At 41.0% G+C, this 21,635-nt stretch overlaps 1 protein-coding gene across 1 annotated transcript in view; it reads left to right on the top strand.

Annotated features, from left to right (window-relative positions):
* The first annotated feature begins 1,994 nt into the window (after nucleotides 1–1,994).
* Nucleotides 1,995–21,635, top strand: part of STAB1 (stabilin 1) — a 104,117-nt gene continuing 84,476 nt past the window's right edge. Inside the window, exons 1-7 of the mRNA XM_060765865.2 lie at nucleotides 1,995–2,311; nucleotides 6,788–6,918; nucleotides 7,789–7,904; nucleotides 10,450–10,535; nucleotides 15,657–15,726; nucleotides 16,059–16,154; nucleotides 17,992–18,108. Coding sequence (XP_060621848.2) covers nucleotides 2,231–2,311; nucleotides 6,788–6,918; nucleotides 7,789–7,904; nucleotides 10,450–10,535; nucleotides 15,657–15,726; nucleotides 16,059–16,154; nucleotides 17,992–18,108 — 697 coding nt within the window. The 5' untranslated portion in view covers nucleotides 1,995–2,230. The remainder of the gene's footprint in view (nucleotides 2,312–6,787; nucleotides 6,919–7,788; nucleotides 7,905–10,449; nucleotides 10,536–15,656; nucleotides 15,727–16,058; nucleotides 16,155–17,991; nucleotides 18,109–21,635) is intronic.

The raw sequence follows: 21,635 nt of genomic DNA, 5'->3' as shown, positions 1-21,635 counted from the left end.
CCTATTCAGGGCAATTTAAAAGGCCGGGCTGAGATTAGTGCAAGCTCAAAAATTCTAGGGGCCCCAGGAATTAAGTCCAATGCTATGGCAGGCAACAATAATATTAGGAATAGGTCTATGGTTGCTCATTTCCAGGGACTATTAAAGGAAACGACCTGGGTAATTGGTGGGAAGAATAAGGCCTTATTCAGCAATGTGTAGGGCTGAGTTAGAACTGGTCAACAATGTTTGAAATAAATAAATCAATAATATTTAAATATTCTAAAAGTTGTCATGTTCAGGAAGGAAAGCATGTTTTCTGCTGCTCTGCTTTGCTCATCCAACATTCTGTATTATCCAACGCAGTCTGCCTCCCACCAGGACCCACAGATGTTTCAATGCAATGTTTTGATGCTAAATTTGTAAATACGGTGATTGCTGTATTGAACTGCTTTTTCTGTCTATCCCCAGTGACACAGTGGGTTAAATCGCTGAGCTACTGAGCTTGTTGACCAAAAGGTCACAGGTTCGAATCCAGAAGTGGGGTGAGCTCCTGCTGTCAGCCCCGGCTTCTGCTAAACTAGCAGTTCGAAAGCATGCAAATGTGAGTAGATCAACAGGCAGTGCTCTTGCAAGAAGGTAACGGTGCTCCATGCAGCCATGCAGTCCATGGAGGTGTCTATTGACAACTCCGGCTCTTTGGCTTAGAAATGGAGATGAGCACCACACCCCAGAGTCGGACATGACTGGACTTAATGTCAGGGGAAAACCTTTACCTTTATGTCTTGGTGCTTAATTTGTAAAATCATAATGTAATTTGACATTTAATATGTTTTTCCTTAATCCTTCCTTATTATCCAACATTTTCACTTCTGCCAACCTATTTATGTTAGATAAGCTAGACTCTACTATATTTTGAATTGTGTGTTTCTGCCTGGCATAATGGAGTTGGAGTGGATGGCCCTCGTAGTCTCTTCTGACTCGATGAGATCTTTATAAAATAAAAGTCCCATCTTCCAAGGAAAACTTTTGAGTACTCAGTGGATGTTGTTTGGCTTGAGAACTACAATGAAGGGATTATGGGAAATAAAACATCCTCATCCTCATCTTGGTATTTTTGTTATTATTTCTGTGCACAGCTGGCCCACATGTTTATACCACAAACTGCGCCAAGTCCCTCCTGACTAATTTCAAAGCCATGCAGTGTGTAGTTGCTACTGTTCACAAAGAAATGTGCACGCACGTCCAAAATCTTCTGTAGAAGTTGAGGGAGGGTTGCTGCTGTTGTTGTTTACGGTTACTGAATGGTAGTTTAGATTATTTTACTTACTACTTGTCTTCTCCTAAAAATATACTTAAGCAATTTCCTTATATGATGAAACAATATGAACACTTGTGGATGGAGATGGACGACCAAGAAACTTCTTGTTATTTTGATGTGAGTTGTGACATTTGCATTTCTGGTGCTTTTGGCAACAAAGTCTGTAGCAAAGTAGGCCCAAGAGTAACATTTTATTATTCCAAACACAGCGTTGTGGGGAGGATTACTGGCATGCCCTGAAAATAAAATGTTTCAGTGGGATAATGTTATAACATTATTTTAAAGGGGATTTCTTTGCGTTTTAAAACTGTGAGAATCCTCTTGAGCAAATCACCACTTTTGAAATATTGTGTGTAATATCTTCTTTTATATTTCAAACAGCGAGTGACTACTAACCTCTAGTAAAACCAAAAATTAATGCTTGTAAAAACAACAACAAAACATCCAAAGCAATCCCCCGAAACAATTTATTGACACCCTATGAACTTACCATCTGGATCTACATCAACTCTAATTCACCTACCAACTTCACTTCACAGTTAAATGTATGATTAAAATACCATGCTGATGAAAAACGAAGGATTTCCTTCCGTCCGTTTTGAACTGATACGAGAGAGGAAATCTGTCGATGTTCCTGTTTTGAGTAAGCACCCCCCCCCCTTCCCACATTTCTTTCTGAGAGTTATTTTTATTACCTCTGTGCTTTTTCCTTTGAACGGATCTGCTGACGGTTCAGGCTTCGTCAAAGTAAGCCTGCTTTTGTATACTTTGGAATAAGAGATCTACAGCATGCAAAATGTTTTTTTCCCTGTCTTCGTTTCACTTCTGAGATTCTTGGATCTGATTCTTAGTAGGCGGGTTATCTTACATAAACAGCATCGGCATCCTCCACATCTCCTCTAAGCAGAGAGGTCTCCTCAGGAAAGGCACATGGCAATGAGAGTTCCCGGCTTACTCTTTTTCATCTTAGCAGCATGCTTCATGCCTCCAGCTGAAGGACAAGGCCACCAGGTAAGAGGACAGCTCTCTTGAGTGCTGGAAGGTGCAGTGATGGCCACACACTAGACTTGGGGAAGTGTGCTCCACCACACTCACCGGGGAAAGTTGGCTTCCTTCTGAATGGACATTGCCCTGTGATTAAATCAGCATGTTTCTAATGGCCACTGCCGGACTTTATGTACATTTTGAAGCCATTAAATGATTGATCAGCCTAGGTGTGTGGGTGCAGAGCAGGTAATCTTAAAAGTGAAAGATCCTGACTGATCTTGGAAGCTAAGCAGGGTATGTTCTGGTTAGTACATGGGTGGAAGACTATCAATGAATGCTAGCTGCTTTAGGCTGTATTTCAGAGGAAGGGTCTGGCAAAACCAACTCTAGCCTAAGAAAACCTTATGAAATTCACAGAGTCGCCATAAATCAAGAGGAGATTTGAAGGCACATATATACATAGTGTTATCGTTGGATAAAATTAATCAGTTGTGATGGTTTGATTTGAAAAATGCCCAATCCCGCTAATCAGGCAGTTTGTTAAACTACCTTAGCTATTTTTTGTATGTGAACAAAAGATGGTAACCCTGTCCATTGGGCTGTATGCTTCTTCCGATCCATGTTCCACTTACTGAGGAACAGGCAGAGTTAAAGCTTGCAAGCTCTGTTTTTAAGGAGAGTTGTACCAACAGGAGCCTATGGCAAAAGATATACTATTTCAATTAAAACAATCAGAACCCAGTAATTTTCATTGAATGGAGCACACAGAAATTGCATGACAAAAACCCACTCTTGCTTATCCCAAGTTTTCTTCTTTTCCACATTATGATTTGGAAGCCCCCAGTGGTGCAATGGGATGAATCCGGGGAGTGGGGTGAGTTTCCGTCTGTCAGCTGCAGCTTCTTATGCAGGGTCATGAGAGAAGCCACCCACAGGATGGTAAAACATCCGGCAATCCAGTATGCAACGTCCTTGCAGACGCCCAATTCTCTCACATCAGAAGCGACTTGCAGTTTCTCAAGTCACTCCTGATATGAAAAAAAGGAAATATCAGGCTATCCTTTTGTTACTGTTGTATTTTTAAAAAATGAAATGTTGGTGGATTTGCTGAAAATCACTCAGAGAACTGTCACTCAATCCAAACATGCTTTCTACCACACACACACAATGCAGTTGGCCCTCCACAGATTCTGCATCCATGGATTCAATTACCCACAGCTTGCAAACATAAAAAACATCTAAAAAGCAAAGCTTGATTTTTTTTTCATTTTGCATAAGGGCCACCATTTTATTAATCCACTGTATATAATGGGAATTGAGTATCCATGGAGGATCTTGGAACCAAATCATAGAGGATACAAAGGGCCCAGAGTATACTTTTCTTACAACCTCAGTCACCCATGGATTCGGTTGGCTCCCATCATACAACATTGTGCCGGCTCCATAGGTGAAAAGTAGTGGAAACAGCATGCTGCCACAGCTATACAGGAGGTTTCCCATGTTGCCATTGACTTTAATGGGGGGAAGCCATGTGCTTCACATGTGCACCACACTTCCTCCATGGGATCAACAGCCAAAGGACCTGGCGATGCAGGGCATGGGGCAGCGGCTTCCCCACGTCTTGATGCAAAGCAAAGCAACGCCTGCCTTTTTCAGCAGTCATGTGACGAGGTGGTAAGTCTTGACATCTGTATTAAATGTGCATACATATGCATAACACTATAAATGATTTGAAATAATTTGAAATAGCCGCTGGTCAAGATCCCTTACACATTTAATGTAGTGTAGATATACATTAATACATACAGTTAGTCCAAATCTTGCAGTTGTGCCATTGACTACAGTGCACACCATGACCTCAAGGTCACTCTTATTGCAACAGCAGATTAGTTCCACATCCACAAAGCCAAAAGTGTGAGAGAGGACTCTGTGTGCGTGCATGCGTGCTTTTGAAATGACTGGGTGCACAAAGGGCCACAGTTGCAGCTCCGCCGAAAAAGCACAGTTGCTCACACCATGTTTTTTTACGGTGTAGAGCCCAAACAAGACATAAGCTTACAATTTCTTTCATTTCAAGCAAAATATTTATTTCAATTGGTTGATGGACTGATACAAGAGAGGAAGTGTGTAGGAAAACATATTTGCCTCCACACTGATTCTGAAAAAGGAAGTTTTGAACATGAAATCGTATAACATTCTAGGAAAAATGGGAAATAGATCAGTGATTGCTCTTTCTGTACATTATAAAATCAAGGAACTACCTTTGTACATTCCAGAAAGGGTAGTCTATCCATACATAAAAATGGAAGATACACACACACAAAGTTTTGCGTCCCCATATGTAAAGTGGTATCACATTCTTTTAAACACATGTTAACTAAAATGTCTATTTTTCTCTAATCTACCACAACAGTTTTAGTCTGAGGTCCCATCTACATTGGCATATCATATAATTTGGAACAGCATTATATGATCAGCATAGACTCGTATAATGCAGTTTAACTGTACTGACCTACATTATATGTGTCTACACTGACTATATAATGCTGTTTCAAACTGCATTATAGGCCAGCGTAGACGGGGCCTCAGACTAAAGTTCCAACCTACAGATAACCCCTTATTAAAGGTGCATCTGAGGATCCTTCTACATTGTTCTTATATCTCAGAATCTGATCCCAGATTATCTTCTTATCCCAGATTATATGACAATGGAGACTCAAATAACCCAGGTCAAAGCAGATAACCTGGGATTAGATCCTGGGATATAAGGACAGTGTAGAAGGGGCTTGATTCAACTCTATCCCTATTTGTCAATAATAATGACATTGTGCTGTTGTGTGCCTTCAAATCATTTATGCTGAGCCTAAAGTGAACCTATCATGAGGTTTTGGTTGGGTGGGGGTTGCCTTTGACTTCCTCTGAAGTTGAAAGTATGTGCCTTGCTCAGGGTCATCCAGTGGCCATCCATGGCTGAATAGTGGTTTGGTCTCTGGTCTCCAGAGCAGCACTGAAGTCACCTGTCTCCTGGGTTCAAATAAGTCTACATATGTATGAAGGATAGCTCAGTCATTTGTCTAACTGAATTATTATCTAAATGTATTTCCACCAATATAATTGGGAAAGATGTTGATTCCCATCTTCCTCCTGGAACCTGTCAAGTCCCCCTGCCATCTGTTCTGGATCTGATCTTTTGGAGCAGATCTGGAAGGATGTGTGTAATATTCAGTGCAACACTTACATCTCTTCTGCTGGTAGCAAGATACCATTGAATGTAAAATACTATGAAGAATTACATCTGTTTTTGTTTTTTTGTTTGAAATTAAAAATCATTGTCAGAGAGCATATTACCAAAACATTATCATTTCATTTAAAATTGACACTCGCAGAACTAGGAAGTAGAAAGACATGAGAACCAGCATGAAATAGTGGTTTCAGTGTTGAACTGGGACAGGCTGTATCTCCCAGTATAAGCCTGCCCAGACACTGAGATCCATAGAAGATGACCTTCTTTTGGTGCCACCATTTTCACAAGAGGGCCTTCTCATTGGCTGCTCCTAGGCTTTGGGAGGCAAGGATGCCCCTGTCTTTGTTGTGCTTGCATCGGCAAGCCAAAACCTTTTACAGCTATACAGCAGTGGTTCCCAACCATTTTTTTTGGCCAGGGACCACTTTGACCAGGGACCACTTGACCAAGGAACACTTTGACCAGGGACCCCTCTCCAACATTAGAACCACAAGTGTAACAAATCAGCTTTTGGTCAATTTTAGATTCAGAAAATTGCATTGAATAGACCTCATCAGCTCTAGTTTCTCTTGGCCCACAGATTGGGAATCACTGCTATACAGGCTTGTAGAACTGGGGGAAAACTTGTTTTGAAAACCTATTAGAGCATTTTCAATATGATTCTTAGTTTAATTCAATATTAATGTTTCTGTTTGCAATGTGTAATTGGTCTTGTATCCAAATTTTATCAGGATTTGAATGTCCATTCAACCGTGGGTACTCATTGGGGGACCTTGTGCAAGGCATGCTCTTTCCACACTCAGAGGAAGGCAATGGCCAGCCTCCTGTGAAGAAATGTTGTCAGCAACATTATAAATTGAAATTGAAGGCTGTGGTAACAATGGAACTCGTAGCCATATGTGTCACCAGTCTTTCCACCTATAGGATAAATTATTTGAATAATAAGGACTACCGAGCGAATATTCAGCTGACTTTCCCATTGACAATGCCTGATGTTTCTGGGTAGAACAGGGTGGCTGCATCTGTCTGCCTGATCACTTTTAATACATATATATCTGCAAAGTAGAAGCTTTCGAAGAAAATATGTCTACACAAAATCATGAATGGTTCATTACTCTCAATGTCACTGATCTCATAAGTTCCTCATTTGGCTTATCTTTCTGGAATGGAGGAAGTCCAAAACCAGGTGAGTCTAACTGGTTTCTTTTTATCACAGAATGAATTCCACAAACATGCATTTTCTTCCTATTTTCTAGATAAAGTCTATGCGATGTGACCGGAAAGTTAAGTTTACCCAACATGTACCTTGTACTTCCTGCGCTTTAGTGGACAAAGTACGGTGCCCTCGTGGGTGGTTAAGAACAGCCCCATATCGAGAGAAGTGCAGGTATGATTTGGGGGTGTCTCCCCTATGTGAGCTTCAGATGCCTCCTCCTCCTCTTCCTCCTCCTCCTCCTCTTCTCCTTCTCCTTCTCCTTCTTTTTCTTCTTATGTTTATTCTATCTCCACAAGCAGAGAATGTTGAAGCATTCAGCTTTAGAACTAAAAAAGAACATGGGGTATGTTTGTAGACAGAAAGAGAAGATTTGAATCTAACTGGTTGTGTTCATCAAGATAAAGTTGGGGAGCTCCCATCTTATCATCCATATGAGCATGTTTTGGGATAGAAACATATATTTTATTCCCGTCTCTGAGTGATCCATTGATAGGCATCTCTGTATAAATTTACATTTATGGACTTCTGGGATTTGTAGTTTGGTGAAGCAACAGTACTTTTTTGGAAGAGAAGGCAGAGAAGGATAAAGACTTCATGAAAGGATTTACTGCCCCAGTGATTTCAGATCTGCAAGCTACTACTGGCTTTCACCTAAAAATCACCATAGTAATAGTAATAATTTCCAAGTCATGCTTAGGAAAACTTGGGAAATTTGTTCTTTGTATCACAGTTCTCTAAGGATGGATCTACACTGCCATAAAATCCAGTTTCTGAATCTGGATTATCTTCTTTGAATTGGGTTATATGAGTCTACACTTCCATGTAATTCAGTTCAAACCAGGTAATTTTGATTCAGAAACTGTATTATATGGTAGTGTAGAAGGGACCTAAGTCCCTCTAAGCCAACAGGGTCAGATTCTGAGAAAGCTTTTGAAGTAACAGAGACAGAAAAATAAAAGTGATTTTTTTCAAAGACCTAGATTGGAGTAGATTATTTCTTTTTATGCTCATTGACCTAATGTATGTTTTTGAATATTTCAGATATACAGTAAAGTTGGCCGAGAATACCCTTTCATTAGAAGGTTGCACCCAAACATGTACAAAAGAAATCGAAGAGAAACACTGCTGTCATGGATACTGGGGATTTGAGTGCTATGGTAAAGTTCAAATCCATTGCAGCATACTATTAGGGACTTAAACTGTGGTGTGGGGATCAGATCAGGCCAAAAAACGGCACCTGTTTTGGTTTTTACCGTAGGCATCCAAATGACGCCTCCAGGAAAAAGGAGTAGATTCAGAACAAACCAAGGTTGGTTTGTTTTGAATTAATTAGATACCCCATTAGATCTGGCCCTTCCTGAAAGATCCGGGTCAGGCCCGTAGCCAGGATTTTGATTCGGGGGGGGGGGGGGAGTGAAAGAGGGTCTACCCTAGCAAACCTTTTGTAGCGTTACCCCAGTACCCCCATGCATATGGGATATATCGAGCATGGTGATCAGATCATGATATGAATAAACATAACAGTTTAAATAATGCACCAATAAGGCCTTCTTGCGGATCACCATGAGAATTTCGGGGGGACGGGGACTGAAGCCCCTCAAGCCCCCCCCCCCCCCCCCGCTACATGCCTGATCCGGGCCTAATGGGGTATTGGGCCCGTGGAGACTCACTCCTGGGTATTCCTGGGACTATCCAGGGTGAGTCTCCACTGCCATCCTGCACCTTGTGGGTTCCTGGAGCAGGGGGGGGGGGACTCTTCCTTGCACCTCCTGTTTTCTCAAGCGTCATTTCCTCATGCCAGGAAAAGATGAGGAGGGAAGTTACTTTTAGGGGGAATTTGGGAGCTTTGGGATAGCCCAGATTTTTGTTGGGGAGTGGGGATTGAAACCCATGCTGTAGCAGATTGTTTAAACATAACAAGATCAGTACACAGCAAACAAGATCACTTTGCTGGCTGTTGCATTAGATCACATGTTAGACACTTCCCAAGTGTCTAGGACTGTGTGATGTATTGGCAAATAATGCGTGCAGATCCCAATAGGGTGGCCTTTTGCAGCTGGCAGATGGTAATTTTGTCAGCGCTGATTGTGTTTAAGTGCAGGCCAAGGTCTTTAGGCACTGCATCCAGTGTGCCGATCGCCACTGGGACCACCTTTACTGGCTTGTGCCAGAGTCTTTGCAGTTCAATCTTTAAATCCTCGTATTGTGTCAGCTTTTCTAGTTGTTTTGTTGTTGTTGTTTTACTGACACAAAAACACAGTATGTCACAGCAAATGAGATCTATATGCTGGTTTTCGTATCACAAAATAACAAGTCGAACATTTCCCAAGCATCTAAGACTGTGATGTATTTTCAAATGATGCATGCAGATTCAAGTAAGGTGGCCTTCTGCAGTTGACAGATCGTGATTTTGTCAATGTTTATTGTTTCCAAATGCCGGCTGAGATCTTTTGGCATGGCAACCAGTGTGCTGATGACTACTGGGACCACCTGTACTGGTTTAAGCCAGAGCCTTTGTAGTTCGATTTTGAGGTCCTGATAATGGCTGAGTTTTTCCAGTTGTTTTTCTTCAATGCGACTGTCACTGAATACATCAATAATCCCCCGGTGGCACAGTGGGTTAAACCCCTGTGCCAGCAGGACTGAAGACCGACAGGTCGCAGGTTCGAATCCGGGGAGAGAGCGGATGAGCTCCCTTTATCAGCTCCAGCTCATGCGGGGACATGAGAGAAGCCTCCCACAAGGATGACAAAACATCAAATCATCCGGGCGTCCCCTGGGCAACGTTCTTGCAGACGGCCAATTCTCTCACACCAGAAGCGACTTGCAGTTTCTCAGGTCACTCCTGACACGACAAAAAAAAATCAACAATCCATTTTTTTTTCTTTTCCACAATTGTGATGTCTGGTGTATTGTCAGTCTGATTCAAAAGTCCCATAGTATTTTTGCATATTCATTTTCCACTACCTTTGCAGGTTTATGATCCCACCAATTCTTTACTGCTGGTAGGTGGTACTTTTGACATAAGTTCCAGTGAATCATTTGGGCCACAGAGCTGTGCCTTTGTTTGTAGTCCATCTGTGTGCGCGATTTTCTTGCTGTTACTACTACTACAATTATTATTGTTGTTGTTGTTATTATTATTATTATTATTTCTTATCACCACCTCTAGGCTGAGGTGGGATACCATACAGTTAAAATGCATAGATAAAACATAAGACCTTTAAAACACATATAAATTCTCCCAAACACCCTCACCCCCACAATGTATTGGTGTGAGGATAATGTTATGAGGTCGACATTAGAGACTCCACAGATCATAGTAAAGCCTTGCTTTCTACTTTTCTTCTCCTGTCAAGAACTAATTTCAACATCAAGTAGTTCTGGAAAATCAGCCTTTTGGGTCTCCTTGTGGCTTGTGAGGAAGTTTCTTTTTGCATGACAACTTCCAGAATCCCATAAGATTTTTCTCAGAGATTCTGAGAGTTGTCGTTCAACAAAGTAACTTTCCCATGATCTGAGCGATGGAGTCTCACTACCCCGGTGCATAGAGGGGAACACAGCCTTTGTCTAAATTAAAACATGCAACGCTACTGATTTAAGAGAGGGTGTATAGCAAATTTTAAAAAGGAGAAAACGACAAGAAATACTGATGTTGGTTTTATTAATTTAACCTCCTGTTTTTTATGTCTTTGTTGGCAGAATGCCCTGGTGGCGCTCAAAATGTATGCAGTGGCCATGGGGTCTGTCTAGATGACATGGCACAGAATGGAACTTGCATCTGTAAGGTAAATGGGGTGACTGAAAATCCACTCTCATAATGGTTTTTAGCTGTGCGGTAAATTACCCAGTAAGGCCTTCTGGATAAGACCTTGCACTGTTGACTAGAAAAGTACAAGGCTGAGCCAGATCCAAAGGGTTGTACCTGATGCAGGAGTAGGAAATTGACATTTTGTCAAAGAAATAAAGCTGCAAAATATTGTGGAACAAAGGTTCTTCTTAAATTTGCTATGTTTTCCAGATTTTAATGGGCTGGTCATTGTTGCAGACCATCAGTGGCTGGTCTTACAGAAAAAAATACATCTCCAGTAAAACTGAGGGTACATCTAATTAATGCAGTTTGACACCACTTGAACTGCCATGGCTTCGTGCCATTGAATCGTGGGGAGTTATTATTTTACAAGCTCTTTAGCCTTCTCTACCAAAAAAAGCTGGTGCCTCACAACTCCAGTGATTTCATGGCATTGAGGCCTGGCAGTTAAAATGGTGTCAAACCGCATTCATTCTACAATCTAGATGAGCTCCAAGACTACAGCTGCTTAGAATCATACAGAGGAGATTTTATGGCTTTTACTAAACACATGGCTTCCTCAAATCTTGGCTGCATTTCCTTCCTATTATTCAGCTTTAAAAAGTTGCCTTTGCAAAAGGAAATGTCAAAGTGCACTAGCTGACTAGCTCTAATAGATTAGCCAATAAAGGCTTATAAATGTGGATTTATGAGGGGATAAAGAAGTTTTTACAAATGTAAAGTGCTTCTTCTTTTCTTTTCTTTTCTTTTCTTTTCTTTTCTTTTCTTTTCTTTTCTTTTCTAGAGAATGCAAGGACAATGCAAATTCAAAATGTAGACCCTGATTTCTGTTTGCATTCCTCCCCCAACTTAACAAAAATACTTTATAGCAACTTTGTCATCAATAAATCAGACCACACCATTCACAATTTTATGCATATACTATAACATAATTCAAGAGCCTTTGAGAAAATTGCTGTGTCTTTCACATGCTCTAGGTCAGTGGTTCTCAACATGTGGGTCCAGGCATGCAGGCAGGGCGGGGGGGCTTGAGGGGCTTCCCCCCCCCCCCCCCCGAAATTCTCATGGTGGTTCGCAAAAAGGCCTTACTGGTGCATTATTTAAACTGTTATGTTTATTCATATCATGATCTGATCACCCTACTCAATATATCCCACATGCATGGGGGTATTGGGGTAATGATACAAAAGGTTTGCTAGGCTAGACCCTCTTTCACTCAGACTCAGCCCCCCCCCCCGAAACTCAGCCCCCCCCCGCCCGAAACCACCCCTGAAAAAAATTCAGCTCCCCCCCCTCCCCCCCCGAAACGAAATCCTGGCTACGGTAAACTGGCTGGGATTTCTGAGAGTTGTAGGCCAAAACACCTGGGGACCCAAGGTTGAGAACCACTGCTTTAGGCGCATGGTTTAGAAATGTGGATCTTCATATGTTCTTGGGCTTCAGATTCCCAAACCGCCTAACAATGGCTATAGCCAGTATAGTTTCTCTGTGTTTTAGTCCAACAGCATCTGTCATTCAAAACTGTATGGCAGTGGTGGCAAGCTATTCATGTTATATAGAACTTGCATTTGAGGTCAGTTGATGGGTCTAATGCTGAAACGGGTGATGTATGTTGTCTTTTCTAACAGCTGAATCATTCATTCATTCACATGAATGAATTTATCCTTGACATATATATCTTATAAAACTTCCTTTAAGAACTGTTATTACTCCATTCCACAACCTCTGTGGCTGCTTTATTGCAGGATGGAATATCCATCTAAAACACAGACATATGCTTTTCAATCCATCTAAAACACAGACATGTGCTTTTCACCTTAAGAACAGACAAGCATTCTGAGCTCTGAGGATCACCTGGGAAGGAATCCCACTGGAGCATTGCAGCACACCCAAATACCTGGGAGTCACTCTTGACCATGCTCTGACCTACGAGAAGCACTGCCTGAATATCAAGCAAAAAGTGGGCGCTAGAAACAATATCATACGAAAGCTGACTGGCACAACCTTGGGATCACAACCAGACACAGTGAAGACATCTGCCCTTGCGCTTTGCTACTCTGATGCTGAGTATGCATGTCCAGTGTGGAACATATCTCACCACACTAAAACAGTAGACATGGGTTTTAATGAGACATGTACGCATTATCACGGGGTATCTGTGCCCTACACCACTGGAGAAATTACACTGTCTAGCCGGTATTGCACCACCTGACATCCGCTGGGAAGTAGCAACCAATAGTGAAAGGACCAAGGCAGAGATATCTCCAGCTCAACCCTTGTTTGGATATCAGCCAGCACACCAATGACTTAAATCAAGAAATAGTTTTCTAAGATCTACAGAGACACTTGCTGGAACACCTCAGCAAGCAAGAGTCCAAAAGTGGCAGGCTCAAACCCAGAACCTCAATCAATGGCTGATACCAAATGAGAGACTCCCCCCTGGGCACACAGAGGACTGGGCGACTTGGAAGGCGCTGAACAGACTGTTCTCTGGCACCACGAGATGCAGAGCCAACCTTAAGAAATGGGGCTACAAAGTGGAATCCATGACATGCGAGTGTGGAGAAGAGCAAACCACTGACCACTACTGCAATGCAACCTGAGCCCTGCCACATTCACCATGGAGGACCTCCTTGCGGCAACACCAGAGGCACTCCAAGTGGCCAGATACTGGTCAAAGGACATTTAATCAACTACCAAGTTTGCAAACTTTGTGGTTTGTTTGTATGTTGGTTTGTTTTTAAAAAATGAAATACAACTGTTCGGTTTGCTCCTGACACAATAAATAAAATAAAAAATTGCAGGATGAGGAACATGGGGTGCATCTACACTGCAGAATTAATTCAAATTGGCATCACTTTTAACTGCCATGTTTCAGTGCTGTGGAATCATGAGAGATCTTTAGACTTCGCTGCTGAAGAGTGGTGGCATCTCAGGAAATCACAACTGAGCCATGGCAGTTAAAGAGGTCTCAAGCTACAATAATTCTACAGTGTAGGGCAGGTTTAATGGTAGACTTTGGTGAGCAGTAATGTGAATGGTAGTCCAACTACACCCAGAAGGCCTTGCATTCCTTATTTCTACCTTATAGCATATCATTTGTAGTTATTCAGCTAGAGAATATCAGCTCATATGCATATTAATAATTAAATCAGTTACTAACCAAAGGAAACAGCTTGCCTCCATCTTAATGACACAGCATTCCAACACTTTAAAAATACGGCTACTTAATGCTCACATGACAGACACACATGTCACCATAAGCCCAGAAGCAGAATAGCTCAAAATAATCAAACTTAGGGCTTCCTTTTATAGTGGACTCATTTTTCCCTCATTGATACCAAGCATAGACTTCTTGACTGATCAACATGGTAAGCCATGAGTTCTAGGATTGTGTTGCACACGAGCAAGAAATTGGCTCAGAGTGGAGATGTTAAGTTTGAAAACAAACATGAAATGGAGAGAATGAATCATCCTTTATTTATGTGGAAACAAAATGTACTTCCTCTAGAAGAGCACAAGTTATCTATTTCTGCTTGCTTCAGGAGAAATGCTCCCCATCTGCCTTTTCAACTCTTCTCGTTGTATATTTGTATATATTTATTTGTTTAGAACATTTTCAGGCTGCCGTTCCACAGTTGCTCATGGCAATTTTCAACACCACAGGAACATCAGAGAGAATAAAAGGCAAGAGAGTTTTTTTTAAAAAAAATCCCGCTCAAAGGATAGCCAAGAGCATGGCCAAAGCTGGAGTCTTGGAGGCGCTCATCTGTTCATAAAATAATTCCCTCAGGAAGGATAAAAATAATAGATAGAGCTGACTTTGAAAAAAATGTTGTTTAGATATCTATGTTATTTCTTGAAACATTTTGGTTTACAGTGAATTTAACACATATTTCCCCAATAGCCATAACTTAACATGTTCAGCTACATTTAGAAACTGTGAAGATAAAAACTCATGGTCCTCTTTCAAACCTCTGTCTAAAAATCACTCAGTGAGTTATGGACTGTTTTTCCTAGAAAGAGAAGAAGGTCAAGTGTTGTAAATATAGCAGAACAGATTATGTGCTATGCTTTATTATGATGACTTGAAAGTGCGGGTCCAGGGTTGTTAAGTCACCATGGGCATTGAAATCCAGCCAACCCTGACCGGGACCGCCTTCTACCTGGAAATCGATGTCCTCACTGTGGAAGATCATGCAGATCAAGAATAGGTCTCTACAGTCACCTACAGACCCACCGCCAAGACACTACACTTGGAAGACAATCATACTTGGACACGAGTGATCGCCAATGATGAAATCCAGCCCTATTTAGGATAGTTAGCTTTGCCAGGACAGGACTATGCATAGCTCTGAGATGGCAATGGCAGAATATGAGATCTAAAGACAATCCTTTGTGATATTCCATCTTCGAGGATCAAGAACAATATTAGAAGAGGCAATCCCTAGTTATTTTTCCCAATACAAAGAAGGAAGAAGTGATAGAAAAACAAGAAACATTGCACAGGGCAATGCTACCTGGAGACTCCATCCAGGAGCTGATATGACATGATATGCTAATCTGGAACCGCACTCTGAAAATAATCGAAATGTCAGCAAATGCAATTTTTCTTTTTAAAAAAATCACACAATTATAGCTAAGGGCTTGTGTATATCAGGAAGTCTTTGCATAATTGCACATGTCCATGTATTTTAATAGCCATATTGAATAGCCATAGTAGCCAAATGAGCCATATTACTTTGGTACAATTAATCTTTGGCCCAAGAATGGAAAGCCTAGTTTAACTGCATGATTTATCTCAGTCTGTTCTTTTCGTTATTTACATTACCTTGAAGTAAATCATTCCACCCTGCTCAACTGCCTGTCACAGACCCAAGGAAAAAAACTATTATTAATAGCAAGTTCTTTGGAAAAACCAACTATATGCCACAATCAGGTGACTGATGATGCTTGTGGGTAGAATCTCTTATTCATTTTTCACGTTGTGTTGTGATCCCAAGATGACTTACTCATCACATGTGGATGGGGGGAAAAAATCAATTGCATTGTATGGGTGACAAATCCTATTGTTAAAAACATCTTTTTATTTCTTTAGGGGAATTATGGTGGCTACGCATGCCAAGAATGCAAAGATGAGAATCATTTTGGACCTGACTGTCAATCTGGTAAGCTTCTCAGAGAAAGGTTGTTACTGAAGTTATATCTAAGCTGCCCATAGAATTGTACTATCCCTCTAGAAATATCTAGGTCCTCCAGGATGACTGGAAGAAGCAGATCATTGAGTCACACTGGAGGACTTAGATATTCCTAGAGAACCTTTTAATCAAATCTGTGACTAATAAAATCTCAAAAACCAAAATTACAAATGTGGAGGGACAACTATATTCCAAAATCCAAAGAGATTGACCCAAAACATTAATGTAGGCAAGAAATAGTTGTCATGTTCTCTGTTAGGACGGAAAAATGTATTGATTTTGTTCTGTTTTCTCTATCCCAGTGTGCGAATGCCAGCATGGGATCTGTAACCATGGACCATCAGGGGATGGAAGCTGTACTTGCTTTGCCGGCTACACTGGACCAAAGTGCGACCAAGGTATAGAGATACATCCAGGGTCCCTTTTCTTATCAGATTCCAGTAGGACAGTTGTTCTCAACCTGTGGGTCCCCAGATGTTTTGGCCTTCAATTCCCAGAAATCCTAACAGCTGCTAAACCGGCTGAAATTTCTGGGAGTTGTAGGCCCAAACACCTGAGGATCCACAGGCTGAGAACCACTGCAGTAGGACATTGCTTTCAAGCCATATAACCCAGAAATAGTTGCTATAGTTTCTGCTATAGACGGAGTAACATTTTATGTTTTAGGTTCCCATCTGGGGCTCATGCTGGCCACCTTTTTGTTAAAAGTGGTACTAATTTTCTCCATAATAATTATGGTTTGTGCTTGGTAATACAGTAGAGTCTCGCTTATCCAACATAAACAGGACGACAGAACATTGGATAAGCAAAAATGTTGGATTGTGTCGTGTCAGGAGCAAGTAGCTTCTGGTGTGAGAGAATTGGCCGTCTGCAAGGGCGTTGCCCAGGGTACGCCTGGATGATTTGATGTTTTTATCATCCTTGTGGGAGGCTTCTCTCATATCCCCGCATGAGGAGCTGGAGCTGATAGAGGGAGCTCATCCGCCTCTCCATGGATTCGAACCTGCGACCTGTCAGTCTTCAGTCCTGCTGGCACAGGGGTTTAACCCACTCCGCCACCGGGGGCTCCCAAATCCCAAATGTTGGATAATGAGGGATTAAAGAAAAGCCTATTAAACATCAAATTACGTTATGATTTTACAAATTAAGCACCAAAACATCATGTTTTACAACAAACTGAGATAAATAGCAGTTCAATGCACAGTAACATTGTAGTAATTATTGTAGTAATTACTGTATTTAAAAATTTAACACCAAAACATTGCAATATATTGAAACAGCTGTGGATCCGGGCGGGAGGCTGACTGCGTTGGATAACACAGAACGTTGGATGAGCAAAGGTTGGATAAGTGAGACTCTACAGTAATAACAATGGTGATTTATACTTGGAAATATCACCCATCTGGCTTATGCATCATTGGTCTTTATCACATGGCTTGGGTTGATAGTCCCTATTCAACAAGTACTGATTCACATTTATTGTGATAGTGTATTAAATATGGGGTGGGATCTTGTTTAGTCCTAAATAGTGTAGGCCTCATAAATTGTTGAATGGTAAGATGTGCTTTGACTAAACGGACTGCATGGTCCTTGTGGTCCCTTCCCATTCTATGCCTCCATGAGTAAAAATAGGATTTTAAAACACACACATCACATTAGCATTTATCCACTCGCCTGCTTCTTTCATCACTATCAGATTTTTTTTCTTACTTTATTTCTAGAATGGTCTATATCAGGCATGGGCAAACTTGGGCCCTCCAGGTGTTTTGGACTTCAACTCCCACAATTCCTAGGCTGTTAGGAATTGGGGGAGTTGAAGTCCAAAACATCTGGAGGGTCAAAGTTTACCCATGCCTGGTCTATACCCATTTAATTGTGGTAAGTATCAGCAGGTTCCTCTATGATATGGAGGGTGCAGCGCATTTATTCCCCGGGTACTCCTGCTAATACAACATCAGTGCCTTCTTCCCATTCACATCTTTATCAGATTACATCAAATGTTTTGTGTTTGTTTGTGCATACATATTTCACATTCTTTTTTTTAAAAAACCCTTAAGTCTGGGGGAAAATGTTTCAAACACAAGGAGACAACTGAAACAAAGACAAACACTTTGGAACAATAACCCACAAATACATTTGAGCACGCACGCAGCCTTACTCTCAAATAAGTCTATGTCTCCATTGCTTGTGTTTTCTCAGAATGTTTAACCTAAGTTTTCTGTTTTCTGTTTTTAGAACTTCTTGCTTGTGGATCTGTTGTCTGTGAAGCCAACTCTCTCTGTGTAGTGAAAGATGGGCAACCAAGGTGTGAATGTATGCCAGGATACATGAAAAGTGGAACTCACTGTCAAGGTAAGAGGAATCATATGGTATTTGTATTGGACCTCAGAGTGCATTTTGAGAGTAAAGCTTGCAAGAGTCATCAGTTGTAGATCATTTTTATAATTATTCATATATAAGATGCAACAAATCATGTTGGTATGGAATACTTATGCTGTACATTCAAGCCCCATCTACACTGCTATATAATCCAGTTTCAGAATGCAGATATCTGCATTGAACTGAATTATATGGCAGACTCATATAATCCAGTTCAATACAGTTCAATCTGCATTATATCAGTCCACACTGACAATTATAATCCAGTTCAAACTGCATTATATGGCAGTATAGATGAAGCCTCTGTTCTATGTCACCTCCATTCTAGCTTTTTGGGTTGCTGAGAGTTTTTCAGGCTGTATGGCTATGTTCTAGCAGGATTCTCTCCTAATGTATATCTGTGTCTGGAATCTTCAGAGGTTCTGCTGGCAGTGAAGCAAGAGTGGAATATCCAGAGTGGGAGAAAGAACCCTTGTCTGTTTCAAGAAAGTGTGACTGATGCAGTTAGCCATCTTAATTTAGCATTTGCAACACTTGTAAAGTCAATCAGTGAGGGTATCTGCATAGAGGTAGCCTGGCCTTTGTTACCTGGAAGCATCCTCTGTTTGGGCAGGCGTTAACTGGTCCTTGATTACTTGTTGTCTGGGTTTCTCCTGTTTCTGAATGGTGTTCATTACTTGATTCTGGTCTTTTTAAATATTGGTAACCAGATTTTGTTCATTTTCATGGTTTTATCCTTTCTGTTGAAGCCTAGCTTTTGCTTCTATCTTTCCATCCCACAATGGCCAGTCAATAGTAAGCAGTCATTAAGCATTGTGTATGTGTGTGTGCATGTCTTCAAGTCATGTGTTGATGTATGGTGACCCCAGTAATTTCATAGGAATACTTAGCAAGAAATACTCAGAGTTGGTTTTACCATTTCCTTCCTTTGGGATATAGCCTACAGCTCCTGGTATTCCTTGGTGGTCTCCCACTAACCTGGACTACCCTAGTGCTTTAATGTGTAGAGACCACCCCATTATGAATTACTAGTCCTCCTCTCCCTAGCCCTTAGGCTGCCCCCCGCCCCCAATGATATTAGTATATCTGCTAGCCTTGAGGTTCATCCTATTCAAAGACATTGGGCCCACCTCTGTTCGAAGCTATATGGAAATCATTCATTTGATATATGTGCCAGGACCATAGCCAGTAAGACTTACTTTCAGATCAGGTGAAATTTTGGACAAATGACCTAGAGACTACATGAATATTATTAATAATAAATAAAGCAAGTAGAGGGAACTGTATTAAAGGATTAATAGTGAAGTATTTTGTATAAGTCTATGATTGGGGAAGTGGAGGGAGGCTGCATGAAATAAAACTAAGGCTCCTTCCACACAGCTGAGTAAAATCCCACATTTTCTGCCTTGAAGTGAAATGTGTGGACTCAGATAACCCAGTTCAAAGCAGATATTGTGGGATTTTCTGCCTTGATATTCTGGGATAGAGGGCTGTGTGGAAGGGTCTCAAGACTTTAGAGCAGGGGTTGCCAAACTTTTGACTTCCCTGGGCCACATTGGAAGAATGGGCCCCACATCAAATAAACTAATGATAGCTGATGAGCAAAAACAAAAAAAAGGTCAATGCATAATTTTCATGATAGCCGCCACCACAGATAAGCAAAAAAAGTTCCTGCATATGGCTTAATAATCCTAATTGTGCACTGCTCCGTTCAGAAGTTCTTGTAAAATTGTCAAATAGGTCTTCTGACCAAACGGTTTGGAATTATGATGTAAATTATGGATAATCCTCTGGTATTTGTGGATGTAAAACTTTGTCTACAAAGTTTGCACTCAAGAACAGCAATCAGGTTACCAAAGTAAAATCGCAACATAATGTTTCAAGTAAGTTAACAATTTTGTATTGGGCTGAATTCATAGGTGTTCTGCCCCTGCATTCACCTCTAAACCTTAGAATAAGAGAGATGATTGATATGAACATGGCCCGTGTAGAGCATGTTTCCAAAAGGTTCCAAATACATCTGAACAAATTTTCCAGGAACTGAATAAAACAGGCTGAGTATATGCATTCTTTTGATATAAAATTCAATTTTCCAAACCTTGAACCAAAGTGTTTTTACACATTTTGATAGTTTTGATCTGTACATAATATTCTATTCCTAGCCAACAATGTTTACCACCTATATCTCATTTTTAATTATTATTATTTTTAAAATGGTACCTTTTGGAAACAAACTCCACACCTGTGTATACAGTCCCAAACAGTGCACCTGACCTTGTAAAGCAAATGTAATCCATTCAGAGGGAAAGAGTCCCAAATGTGAGACCGGTTAGGCTATGATAAACACTCCCTTCTCATATGGAATGAGTTTCAGTTTATTTATTTACCTTCACCCAGTCTTTCAAAGAGACTTTTATTCAGAACTTTTATGGCCTAAGCTTGTATCTTTTGAAAAGGGATGAAATGTAGAACTGGTTATTAAATATCTAAACAGCCTCATTTAGCAATTTTAATGCAGATGGTAAAAGGCACATGTAGATTCTATGTTCAATTGTACAGAAAACCACTGAGATGGCCAAGAGAATGAACACATGTGGCCTCTTCTTGTCAATCTTCTGGTGTGGGTCATGCACAAAACTTGGAGACATTGTTTTTATTGGACCACAAGTCTTGGTTTGTGAGGGATGTCTGTAGTTCCGCAATGAAAGTTTCCATGTTCTGAGCATCTAACCTGGAGGCATAAGAATCATGAGCTCGAGCCAGATTAATATGCATTCACAAAACCTGTAACATCCCCCAAATGTTTACAGAACTAGAAAATGAAAACATGTAAAACTACCTTCCCTGTCTTGTTCCTGTTTTGTATGTTGAGCAGAACATCAAGAAGTATGAGTGACCCCCAAATGCTCTTTTGCAGCCAGACTGCGGCATGGGCTGTGCTTGTTTGTTCTTCCACATGTGTGGGCCCAGTGCCTGAAGACTTCCCTCAACGTCCCTCAAATCATGCATTTCTGAGGGCTAATGAATTGGCCAAAGTAAATAGAATGCTGTGTGTGAAAATCCTATGTTGAACGAGAGGGGAGACCACAGGATTTGGTCAAGGCAAGGAGACCAGCATTCTTTTAGCTTACTCCTTTTCATAGATTGTTCAGCCATCTAAGGATGAAGGAACCGAGTAAGAGACAGAGAGAGAGAAAATATTCTCAGTAAAATAAATCATTAAGACTTATTGAATTTCCCAAAACTACTTCAAAAGGAATAGCGCTGTGGCCCATAAAGCTCAACAATTTTGATGTGAACTTGAGTCTTACAATGTTCCCTGTATATCCAGCATAAAACCAGCACATTCACTCCATGTAAACACTGAGTGATTCCAAAGAAAGTATACACAAATATCAGATGTGAACAAATGAACCTCGGGTGGGAGATGGGATGAAGAGATCACTGGAGGAGGTCCTGGCCTCCTCCAGTGATCTGAAGGTCACTGAAGGTAATTTCAG

Source organism: Anolis sagrei, chromosome 2 (genome assembly GCF_037176765.1).
Source record: "Anolis sagrei isolate rAnoSag1 chromosome 2, rAnoSag1.mat, whole genome shotgun sequence".
Taxonomy (NCBI): domain Eukaryota; kingdom Metazoa; phylum Chordata; class Lepidosauria; order Squamata; family Dactyloidae; genus Anolis; species Anolis sagrei.
This window is presented reverse-complemented; position numbering and strand designations above follow the sequence as displayed.